General features: G+C 43.3%; 1 gene segment (V, D, J or C); it reads left to right on the top strand.

The window, feature by feature from the left end:
* The first annotated feature begins 6,139 nt into the window (after positions 1-6,139).
* Positions 6,140-8,582, top strand: LOC105533551. The segment is given in 3 exon segments: positions 6,140-6,347; positions 6,465-6,868; positions 8,290-8,582. Coding segments are annotated over 3 exon segments (564 nt in total).
* The last annotated feature ends 3,840 nt before the right edge of the window (positions 8,583-12,422 follow it).

Consider the following 12,422-nt stretch of genomic DNA (forward strand, 5'->3'; position numbering starts at 1 on the left):
CTTGAACGAACCAACTTTATTGATATTCCAAGACCTCTGAGAAATAGCAAGAGCATGATAGGAGACACCCGGACATTCATCAAGAGGATTCTTCATTTCTCAAGTATGGCAAATATTGTTGCTGAGGTTATTCATAAACATGCCTTCAGAGGGAAGTATGGGATTTACAGACCCCATCTGGTTAAGGACTACTCATGGCCTTCCTAATTTAATAAGATTTTACTATAGTAACACAAAAAGCACTGTTAAACAGAGCTGCATTACTTGAAGAGGGAATGCTTTCAATACAACTAATAGATAAATTCTTCTCTCACTGTACACATTACCTCTCTTTGCCTTTTTATGATCTAATTTCTTATCATTCATAATCAGTCCTTGAAATACTTACTCTCTCCTGAGCTTTTCTCAGACCCAACTTCTACTAAACATATGTGCTCCTGTACCTTGGGTCAACTAGTTTAGCGCTGAATTCATCATAGCTTTCTCTTTCTATATTTTCTGTCAGTGCAATGAAGCTACACACATATGGTTAACCAAACTTGAAACACGGAAGCCACCCTTAACTTTTTTTTTTTGATGGAGTTTCACTCTTATCACCCAGGCTGGAATGCAAATGGTGTGATCTCGGCCCACTGCAACCTCCTTCTCCTGGGTTCAAGCGATTCTCCTGCCTCAGCCTCCCAAGTAATTGGGATTACAGGCGCGTGCCACCACGCCCGGTTATTTTTGTATTTTTAGTAGAGATGGGATTTCGTCATGTTGGCCAGGCTGGTCTCGAACTCCCAGCCTCAGGTGATTCACCTGCCTTGGGCTTCCAGAGTGCTGGGATTACAGGCGTGAGCTACCATGCCCGGCCCACCCTTAACTTGTTTACCCACCTTGCTCACCACCTGTATTCAAAGTCTTGACAATTTTACCTGTCTTAAAGATCCTTGACTTTTCTTTGAAGATTCTTGATTTTTCCTTCAATTCAACCACCTATGACTTGGTTCAGTATCACATTTTCTCTCCTGAATTATTGAAATCATGCTAAAACCACTTCCTTGTTTGTGGCTTTATTCTCCTTCAATTCACTCTCCACATAGAGTAATCTTTCTAAAATGCACAAGGATCATTACATTTTCCTGCTTACAATGCTTTGGCGGCTCCACATTGACACCAGGATAAGTTTAAGTTCCAGCACTAAAGTTCATGTTCTTGGACACTCTATGCTGTTTTAAACCTCTGTGCCTTCCACACACACCTTACCTGGTTAACTCCCGTCATTCTTCAACTCTAACCGTGGAGAACTCTGAAATCCACCTGCATTCTCCAGCTAAAATCCAGCTGCATTCTCCAGCTGAACTTTCTAGGCAGCCTTTACTTTCATTACATTTACTTCCAGTCACATATTACTTGTATAAATATCTGCTTAAATTTTTTCCAGGTGGTTTAAAATTCCTGAGGGCATAAATAATGTCTGATTTGCTCACTATTATGCCTCAAAGTCAGTATGTACGTGGCACAGAGTAATTGCTCAGTGAATAATTGCTGAATGAATGAATGAATGAGGTTACTTTCCCTCTTTGCTGGTGAACTTCTAGTCATCCATTAAATTTACCTAAAGTATCATTTCTATCTATAATTAATCTCTGACATTAACCTATTTCCTCCCCTAACTCCACCCCCATAATGGCCCAATTTGTTAGATGCTAGTCCTTTCTGTTCCTTATTGGTGCCATTGTAAAACCCTGTGCATGTTGCTATTATAACTTTTGAATTTGGTTGCAGGTTTTGATTTCCTTGTCTCTTCAACTAGATTATGAGCTTTTGAAGAAAATGCTTTATGTTAAAATTTCCAGTTTATAACACTGTCTCTGGCCTAGAGTAGATGCTTCAGTTCTTCTTTGCCCCGATGGGCACTTATGCCTTGTCCAAAACATCCCCACCAACAGTCATCCAGCCTCTATTCTGGACAGGAAACCACAGTACTTCCTGGAAAATTCTTCCTTCTGTCAAGCCAGAAAATCATCTTGTTAGCGCTTTGAATTTTTTGCTCTCGGCCCTATACCTTGGGGACATAGGATCAGGAGAGATATAGTAAGAAGGTAAGTAGTCAACAAAGCTAAAAGAAGATTGTAGGTTCTAAAAGAGTTAAAGACGAGTCAGATAAGTGAAAACTCCAGCCCAGCAAATATACATTTTTCTCTTTAGATAGCAGCTACAAATTGTGAAAGCCAGTCTCAAAAGTGTCTCCCCATTCCTGGGACATAGCATGCCAGGTACTAGTAGTCAAAGCTAATGTTGGCTTCTTTGTAGACAATTCAGCAGAAACAGTTTCTTAGGAAAAAAAAATAGCTGGAGCAGGCTTAGGTAGATTGCCCTAAGATCTGGCTTAAAGTCCTCTCCTTCAAGAGACCTTCTCTAATTGCATCAATCCCCAACTGATAACTGGTTTTCTACATAGTCTTTGAATGCTGATGAGAATAACTTGTGCCCCATTATTTGATGATTAGTCAAATATCATACAGCGCTTTTAAAGAGTTGTTTCTTCTCAATATTGGCTCGGTCACACCATCTAGAATATTCACACACACTGAAAACAAAGATGAATAACCTATAGGTTTTTTTTATTTGTATGGATTTATTCCCCCTTTCACATGGTACCCATTGCAATCAGAGTCCTTCTATATATTTGTGGTCAATGGGTGTTCAGTAACCAGAACAGAGCATAGGATCAGTCCTTGAGGAAGTTAGACTTCAGGCAGGCCTTCAAATGCTGAGAACAAAACATCTGGTTATGGTTCTCAAGCCTTTGGTTCTAGCAAGATGAATGAGAGGTGGTTAGAATGTCTGTGCACCTGAAAGTATTGGAAGGCGACCCCCAGCTCCCACTTTGAAGGGAGAGAATGAAAAGAGGCATGTGGTGGGCTATCTGGAGCAGCTGCTGTTGCACCTTTAAGGTGTTCTGTAAACACTGGCAGGTGAGGAAGGAGGTTGCATTAGGAAGAAGAAAAAAGAAAGTGATTAAGATACAGCCTGTGACCTTAGGAAGATCCAATCCAGTAAGGGAGACAAGTACTGACATAAATATATGTTAGTGTGGAAGGAAAAACCTAGAACTTTTAGAACCATGAAATTAGCATTCCTCCCTGGAGAACAAGGTGAAGAATAATAGAACTACACAGGGCTCAGAGAAGCCCAGACAAATCAACTACAAACAAGCTCATTAGCTGCAGCCATCACCCTGTACACTAAAAAGATCTTCCTAAAAGGTCCTGAGGTCTTCCCAGGTCATCACCCATGTCAGGTGCCTCAAGTTATGCAATAAACACACAGTGACATGAAATACAGAGGACTAATGTGCATTTCTTTGTATCTGCGTAGAAGGGAGGCCTGCTGGACAGCGATAGAGACCATGCAGCACGTGGAAAGTGTCTCCCCAAAAGAAGGGTGAGTCCAAATGGGGTGTGGAAAGCAGCCTCCTGCAGACTGTGGAAGCCCAAGCAGATTGCAAAGCGCACTCTGTGGGGCAAGACATCCCTTGTGTGGCGTGTCAGAAATTGGACTGAGGTGAGGAGAGTTTCAACATGGGTGGTCTCCCTGGCACAGGAAGTCAGAACGTGAATGGAGAGAGGAGACCATTCACAAGGGAGAGACAGTGGCAGCCATAGCATACACATAGTCACATGGAAAGGGATTAATCAAATATATAAATCTATAAGGATAACACAACCACATTTCTCAGTATTGGATAAGGGAGTTGCAAATATGGAAAGAGAGAACACCAGAACACAGGAATAAACCTTATAATACTGGATTGGAATTAGTGTGAACTCATCACTTCTCAATATGTCTAAAGAGCAATTAAAGATACCTGTAAATATATATGTACTGTGAGTATACATGTGTATGTATAGCTCTGTCCAATGTGATGCCTAAGGGTAGTTCACCCCAAAAGCACCCCAAAAGATCTAGGGTCCGTATTCTGTTTTCTAAATACCACTGTCCGCTAGAAGGAACCAGGACTTTTTGGACAAATAGTAGAAACCAAGCCAGGCAGGCAAAGCCTAGAACCCCCTGTGCCATAAAGTAAGGAAATGTTCAAGGAATGATGGGGACCCTGACAGGAAGGAGAATTTAGGAAGTAACAACCCTCTATTTCCGTATCTCCTTTGGACAATGCTTCATCAACATTGAAAGATTATTATTCATAAATAAAGCCTTTGAAATAAAAATTATTTTTATCAGTTGCATCCAGCCTTACATACTGAGACTACAACCTGATTTTTGTGGATTTACAGATATAAATATACCAATGCCAACCGTAGCACATTAGAAACACAATTTTTAAGTGCTTAGGCCTACCTAAAAGGTAGGTTTGTACTGTTTTCCATTCCATCCATCTATTTATTGACCAATTAAGTAAACATGTATTAAGCACCTGTACTCTGTAAAGTATTTTGATAGGGGCCGTGAAGCATATAAGGTTCTGGCACAGCAGCCTAGTGAAGTCTACCCTGCTTGGCTTACAGTGTTTCAGAGCTGGGTAGACAGTTAGAGAAAATTATTTCAGTCTCTCCCCACATCCGAATTTCAAGGATGAGGAAATGAGAAAGTCGGTAGATGAAATGATTTAGACACCTAAAAACCAATTACTTTCACCTTCCTAAAGCACACCCTGTAAAACTTTCCAAATTAGATTTTATCTGTAAACATGTCAAACATGTCTTATTTTTTATTTATTTATTTTTATTTTTTTTGAGATGGAGTCTTGCTCTGTCACCCAGGCTGGAGTGCAGTGGTGCAATCGTGGCTTACTGCAACCTCCGCCTCCCGAGTTCAAGCGATTCTCCTGCCTCAGCCTCCCGAGTAGCTGGGACGTCAGGCACACGCCACCACACCTGGCTAATTTTTTTGTATTTTTAGTAGAGATGAGGTTCCACCATATTGGCCAGGCTGGTCTGAAATTCCTGACCTTGTAATCTGCCCACCTCTGCCTCCCAAAGTGCTAGGATTACCAGCATGAGCCACTGCGCTCAGCCCACATGAAACATGTCTTATAGCTCCTGTAATCCCTGAAGCACTTTGAGAATGAGAACATTATTCACAATAGCTTTTTGAACAAATTAAAATGGTCCATGTGCCCATGAGAGTTGGTCTTATTCATTGCTCTATTCCTGGTCCTCAAACAGTGCCTGACATATAGTTATGTGTTCCATAAATACCTAGTGGATCATATTATTTTGATATCTTAAGTGTGTATATGGAGGCTGTTGGAGGCGTTTCACCAGTAAGGGGCAGTAAGAGTTGCTAAGCCTTTACTTCGGCGTTTCAAATATCTTCTTGCTTTGTGTATTCCCCTGCGGAATCCTTTTGTGTATCTATGCTCCCAGTGCTGTATCTGGAGGACTGGGGGCAGATGGCTGAGAAGAGGGCCATGTGTCTCTTTCACCTCCAGGAGGAGCTGTGACTTTAGGGACATTCCTGAGTCAAGTGGAGGGAGAAGAAGAGGGGCAGGAGGGAGGAAAGGACTAAGGAAGGAATCAAATGCTCTGGCATCAGGATTTGCTCCTTGTGCTAGTTGAGAGACCATGTGTGGACAACATGAAGACACCGAAGTCCATTCCACCTGGACCTGTGTAGCCTCGTCTCTGCAGTCCCTCTGCTCACGCCATTAGGGCCTTCTGTCATTCAAGTCTGTGTTCAGGTCTGTCATCCTAAGTAGGTGAGATGTTCCCCGGGGGTAGGGGTCACAGAGTATTCCTCTCGCGTCCCCTCAGCACCCACTGAAGGGTGCTCCCTCCCTAGTTGGTATTACATTACTGGGTCTTAAAATGATGCACAGCTGGCTCCAGGGAAGGGCTCAGCTGAGCCAGGTGAGGAGGCCTCCTGGAGTTCACCGAGATGAGGGAGTGGAGCTGAAGTGCGCTCGCCTGGGTCCAAGACAGGCATCAGGAAGGCATCTGCCCAAAGGGAAGGGGTCTATGTGTTAGGGAGGAGGGGAGCCACAAGTAGAAAGAGGAAGGGGAGACCCAGTCATTCATTGTGGGAGGGCAGGCAGTTGCTAAGAAAAATGCAACTGTCTGAGGAAACTGCCATGCACACCTGGCCCTGACAAGCTAGTCTAAACCCACCTCTTGAGGTGCAGGCACAAAGGTAGAAGGGAAAAAGGAAGTGTGAGCTGTAGACATTAACAGTGATACTAACAGGAGCAGAGACTTCCCAAGCAGCCCCTGTCTCAGGGCCAGGGAAGCACACCCACAAGACCAGAATGCTAAGCAGGGAGACTCAGGGTCCCCTCGCCTCTGCCCGTGTGACCCTGCCATGGGCTGCAGCCTCCACTGTGGTGTGGTCCATTGTCTCGGGTGAGTCCTGGGCACAGGTGGGACATTTCTGTCCTTGGATTTTTTGCTTTTTTCATGGAACTGCCTCAGAATACTCTGTCCTAGGCTTTGTCTGAATTTGGCTTCTTATTTTCACAGGCTCCATGGATACTGAAATTACGCAGACACTAAAATACCTGGTCACAGGAATGGGGAGTAAAAGGATGATGAAACGTGAGCATCTGGGACATGATTCTTTGTATTGGCTCAGACAGAAAGCTAAGAAATCCCTGGTGTTCATGTTTTACTACAACTGTAAGGAACTCATTGATAACAAGACTGTGCCAAGTCACTTCACACCTGAATGCCCTGACAGCTCTCGCTTATACCTTCATGTGTTCGCGCTGCAGCCGGAAGACTCAGCTCTGTATCTCTGCACCAGTAGCCAAGATACAGCCCTGCAGAGTCACCGCCTCCCTGTGCACAAACCTCCTCCTAAGTCTAGTCAGAGATCCATGGGGGCAACGCGTTCAGCTGAGCCTCAACACTCGGTTCAGCATTCCGTAGGACCTCGGCAGAAATCTCAGACCATAATACTGTTATTTATTGGATGTGACAACGCTAAATTGCCCAGACACCTGCAGCCTGGGGCATGACTTTGTCTTGAACGAGACTATGCCTGAGTTTGAATGTAGGACAGATGCTGTCACATTTAAGTTGTTCCAAGTATCTTCCAGTTGGCTTGTGCCTCTGGAAAATGTTGTGTGAAGTATTTAACACTCTGGCCACACTAATCCATCTTCCAATATGAACTGTTTTTTGACTTTCTTTTGACTCAAGTTAGACCCTGGATCTCAGCCCTCATCCCAGATCCAAATATGGTCAGACCTTTTCTTTTCTTTCTTTCTTTCTTTTTTTTTTTTTAGATGGAGTCTCACTCTGTTGCCAGGCTGGAATAGTGCAGTGGCGTGATCTCGGCTCACTGCCACCTCCACCTCCCAGGTTCAAGTGATTCTCCTGCCTCAGCCTCCTGGGTAGCTGGAACTATAGGCACTACCACCACAACCAGCTATTTTTAGTAGAGACATGGTTTTATCATGTTGGCCAGGATGGTCTCAAACTCTTAGCTTCTTGATTTGCCCCCCTCGGACCCCCAAAGTGCTGGGATTGCAGGCGTGAAACACCACACCCGGCAGGTCCTTTTCTTTTCTTTTTTTTTAAAATAAAGAATACCCAATGCCCTCCTCAGGTGGCCCTATCAGTGCCTGACCCTGAGGACAGTGGTTCCCCATGGGGTTTGCATCATTGTTCTCTAGTTCACTCTCCCTGGGGCATGTGCAGAGTTTCAACTTCTTGTTGGCTTCTCTCTTCCACTCAGGATTTAAAACTTTCAAACTTGATTGTTTTTCCTTCTGTCTCTTTAATCCTAATACCAAGTTTTCTCGGCATCCATTATCAACCGTGGATTCTGTTGCACCTGAATTGTTGCTCACAGCAGGTAATAAGAGAAGGCCACCTCCTGGAATTTCTGAGCCGGACTTTGTACTCAGGGTTACCTTGCTGAGCCCCACATTTTCCAGCACTGCTCTTAATAATTAACGGCCCTCAGTCCTGCACAGGCCATCAGACCCCTGAGCAGAGCCCTGCACTGTCCGGTTTCTGCACCAACACAAAAGATCCCTCCTCTCTCCTATAGAGGGCGCTCCAGGGACGGTGGGTGTTGCCCCAGACACCAGTAACTCTGCCAGACCTTGCCTGTGGGGCCGTGGGAGCTCAAAATGCCACTCCTTTCCTCCACAGGACCAGATGCCCGAGCTAGGAGAGGCCTCATTCCTGCTGTGATCCTGCCATGGATACCCGCCTCCTATGCTGGGCAATTTTTAGTTTCTTGAAAGCAGGTCAATGCTTAGGACTCTAGGAGATTCTTGTTTTGAACTTACCTAAGACAATTCTAAACCATTCTCTTAATCTTCTTTTCCCACAGGACACACAGAACCTGAAGTCACCCAGATTCCCAGCCATCAGGTCACACAGATGGGACAGGAAGTGATCTTGCAGTGTGTCCCCATCCCTAATCACTTATACTTCTATTGGTACAGACAAATCTTGGGGCAGAAAGTCGAGTTTCTGGTTATCTTTTTTAATAATAACATCTCAGAGAAGTCTGAAATATTCGATGATCGATTCTCAGTTGAAAGGCCTGATGGATCAAATTTCACTCTGAAGATCAAGTCCACAAAGCTGGAGGACTCAGCCATGTACTTCTGTGCCAGCAGTGAAGCCACAGCCTTACAAAGACAGCTCCAGTCTGTTCAAAAACCCTCATAGATCTGCCTCCCTCCCAGCCGCCAGCACCCACTTCCTGTCTAAGAAAAGGAAGTCTCTGATTGGGTTCGTTCTTGCAAATGTCTCCAAAAAGACAGATATCTGAAATTAAATTCCCAAAGATATCTTGGGCAGAAATGACAACATACTGTAGGGTTTGAAGAATGTTAATAGATACTACAGAGTGTGATGGTGGGCTCTGAATATGGGAGAATTGTATCCAACCAAGTAACCTATATCTTTTCTTTATTCTCATTTTGCCATTTTTATTAGAATTTTTTGGATTTAGTTGCTTAGGAAAACATATTTTAACTCCTAGGACGGTGAAATGATTACTGAGTGGGAGTTCAGGTATTTCCATGAGAATATAGAGGATCTCCACGGAAATCTTCAGAAGGAAAAGGGGCTTGATACAAGGGCCTCAATATCAATGAGTCTTGCTCAGCATGTGGTCAAGAGCAGAACAATCTGATGACCCTGTCACCCTGGTGTGATGCATTTGGGTTGATGATGCTAGCTCGCAAAATAACAAGTTAAGAGAGTAGAAAACATGGAGTCTAATATTAGGATACCATTTTACACCATTTCAAGGTCAACAGAGGTTTAGACCAGCATGAGAATCGCCAGAATAAAGCCAGGCAGTGCAGGAACAGAATTCAGCAGCAAAAGTCAAGAGACATCTAGAGGCAGAGGTAGGAATGAATTTGTCACTTTCAACTTAACATGAAGCAGCCAGATTAACTTTTTGAGTTTCATTTAAGAAACTATGTCTCTTTTAAACATACCTATTGAAATCTAAATTCTAGGTATTCGTGTATTTGGGTTCTGGAATTTCCACTTAAATCTTCCTACAATTTCCAGCTGTCTGCTAAAATTCCACATTTTGTCATTTACTTCGTTGACTATATTAACATCTGTCATTTGAAAGCCAGTTTTGGATAACTGTAACATCTGAATCTGTTTGGGTCTATTTCTTTTTTCTGTTTTCTCTGTTTAGTTTCTGGGCATGTGATTTTGTTTTCTCACACAACTAGTGATTTATTTGAATGCTGGATATTGTATATAAAAACTGTAGAGATAATCTGAGGCTCTGAATGATTTCATCTTCCCCAGATGATTCACTTTTGCTTCTGCTGGGAATTGTAGCAGGGGCAGATCACCTTAATTGAGCTTATGACTGAGCTGGATCAGAGCTGGGATTTGGCCTGTGTGACGGCTGCTCGCCTTCGGTCTTAGCCATTTAAGTTCCAACTAGATGTCTGGAGTGTAACAGCTTAATTAAAGTGTAAATTACATAACATAATATTTGCCCATTGCAAGTATGCAATTCAATGAATTTTGATAAATTTGTGGAGTTGTGCAACAATCACCATGATCCAGCTGTAAAACATTTCATCCTCCCCACCCAGAAAGTTCCTTTGTGCTCATTTTCAGTCAATCCCTGCTTCTGCCGCCAGCACCAAGGCCTGGGGTCTTTGACAGGCTCCTCTCCTATTCAGTAGTCACTGAACATAAATGTTCTCTGGACCAGAAAGGTGGTGGATGCTCCTCAAACCCGCTACACTCTCAGTCTTCCCTTTTTTTCTCAGCTACTTAGGCAGCGATATAAAATTGGCAAATGACTTAGAGGGAAAAGTGGTCTGTTAGATCTCTCCTTTCTCCTTGAGATCCCAGTCCGTTAGGTTCTTTTTGCCTCAGTAGCTCCAAATGCCTTCAAACATTTATCTTTATATTTTGTTAAGTTTATGTAGTTGTTTTTGATAAGAATGTTGTTCTGCAAAAATTCAGTCTATTAACTCCAAAAGCCAGTTTTTATATTTATTAAAGGCGAGGTGAAATTTTGTATGTTTGTATTTTAAATAGAAGCCTCTTAAAGAAAGGAAGGAGTGAACCTCTCCACCTTCCCATTTTTTTTTTTCCTTTTTGAGATAGAGTCTCGCTCATGTCACCCAGGCTGGAGTGCATTGGGGCGATCTCGGCTCACTGCAACCTCCCCCTCCCGGTTTCCAGTGGTTCTCCTGCCTCAGCCTCTGGAGTAGCTGGGATTACAGGCGCATGCCACCACAACCGGCTAATTTTTGTATTTTGAGTAGAGACGGGGTTTCACCACGTTGGCCAGGATGGTCTCGGCCTCTCAACCTCGTGATCCACCCGCCTTGGCCTCCCAAAGTGTTGGGATTACAGGCATGAGCCACCGTGCCTGGCTGCATATCTCTATTTCTAAGACCTCTACCACCCCGCTGCCTTTGGTCCGCCATGGGACAGAGTCTTGACACGTTTGACCTTTTACCACAAGGAGGAGCTGTGACTCTACTGAGATTAAGGGAACTCAGAGGAAGGACAGAGCATTCTCCGCATGGGAGACAGTTAAAAGAAATATCGGGTTTATTTACAACAGGGGAAAATATGGTCTGCAGAAGCTGTGTTAATGCTGAAATGTGAGAGGTTAAATACAGACTGTTCATTTGCCTTGCTGTGCAGGTGCTTTTGTTCTAGCAAAGAGCCTAGACTGCCAGATTTGTTGCATGTGACCCTGCATGGGATGAGGAAGGGGGAGAGTTTGAGCCGGGAAAGAGGAGAGTTCACAGGCAGATGACAGTGGAGGACCCGCTCCTGAGAGGAATAAGAGAACCTCTGGATGCTGGGCCTCTGCTCCAGCTCAATCCTGCCGTGAAATGACTTCCTGAGACCTGGGCAGTGAGCCTGACAAATCAGGGCTTCCTTGAGGGATCTTGCAACGAGAGTAATTACCAAGGGAAATCTACTTATCAGACCAAAGAATACCTGCAGCACCATTCCCCTGACTCTAAATGATGAAAGACTTAAGCTAGAAAGGGTATTTTTTTTTTTCTTTTTCCTCTTCTGGATGTTCCTCTAAGTTCTTGGACCAAGAGCTTGGAAGGATAGGAAACCTGTCTCCTGGGTCTGAGCAAATGGTTCTGTCAAAACAGCATCACCAGACTCCCTTCCAGCTTCCAGCTTCAACATCTATCCCTGTCTCCCAAAACCCATGGAAGCTAGACTTGTCCAGATGTCAAAAGATGATGCCAAAACAGCTGCAGATGGGAAAGAAGGTGGCGTGGACAGACCTCCAGGATGCACATCTGAAACAGGCTCTTCATTTTGTTTTCACTACAGGCTTCTGTTTCACCTTTTCAAAAAGCAGTTGAAATTTCCCTTACATCTTGGAAATCCAAAAATACAGCAAAGATACATTTTATATAGGCGTTAGCTATTCAGCAGGAGGGAGCTTCAAAATATCTCTATACTCTACAATTTTCCACCATGCTGCCTGGAAGTGAAAGTCTAGCCAAACAGTTTAACAGGAAAACCATTAGCCGTCCTGTGGAGGTTAATTTTGCAGTTTATTTTGGAACAGAAAAAAAGCACGTATTAAGATAGGAAACTCATGTCTACATGCTAGAATCTAAATTTCTTAACTTTCTGTAGTATGAGCCATTTTCAAATCAGGTAAAGTCATAAAAACCAGACTATTCAAAACGCACACTTCTAAGCTCAATATTAAATATCTAAAGTGACTAACGTAAGTAAGAGTTGGAGAGTCAGGATCCCCCTGGACTTTTTGAACTCCTACCCTCACAAAAAAATCTAGAGTTTCTTCTCAGTAAAAAAAAAAAAAAAAAGAAAAAAAATTTATAGCAATATTATTCTCAAATGCCCAAATCTTTTTTTCCTACATGGCATTGCATTTAATTTGTGTTAATTATTCCCCCAAACTTTGGGGGAATTGCCCAATGATAACACGGGGTTTAAATATTGGACAGCCAAAAA

This window comes from Mandrillus leucophaeus, unplaced genomic scaffold (genome assembly GCF_000951045.1).
Source record: "Mandrillus leucophaeus isolate KB7577 unplaced genomic scaffold, Mleu.le_1.0 Scaffold1260, whole genome shotgun sequence".
Classification (NCBI taxonomy): Eukaryota; Metazoa; Chordata; class Mammalia; order Primates; family Cercopithecidae; genus Mandrillus; species Mandrillus leucophaeus.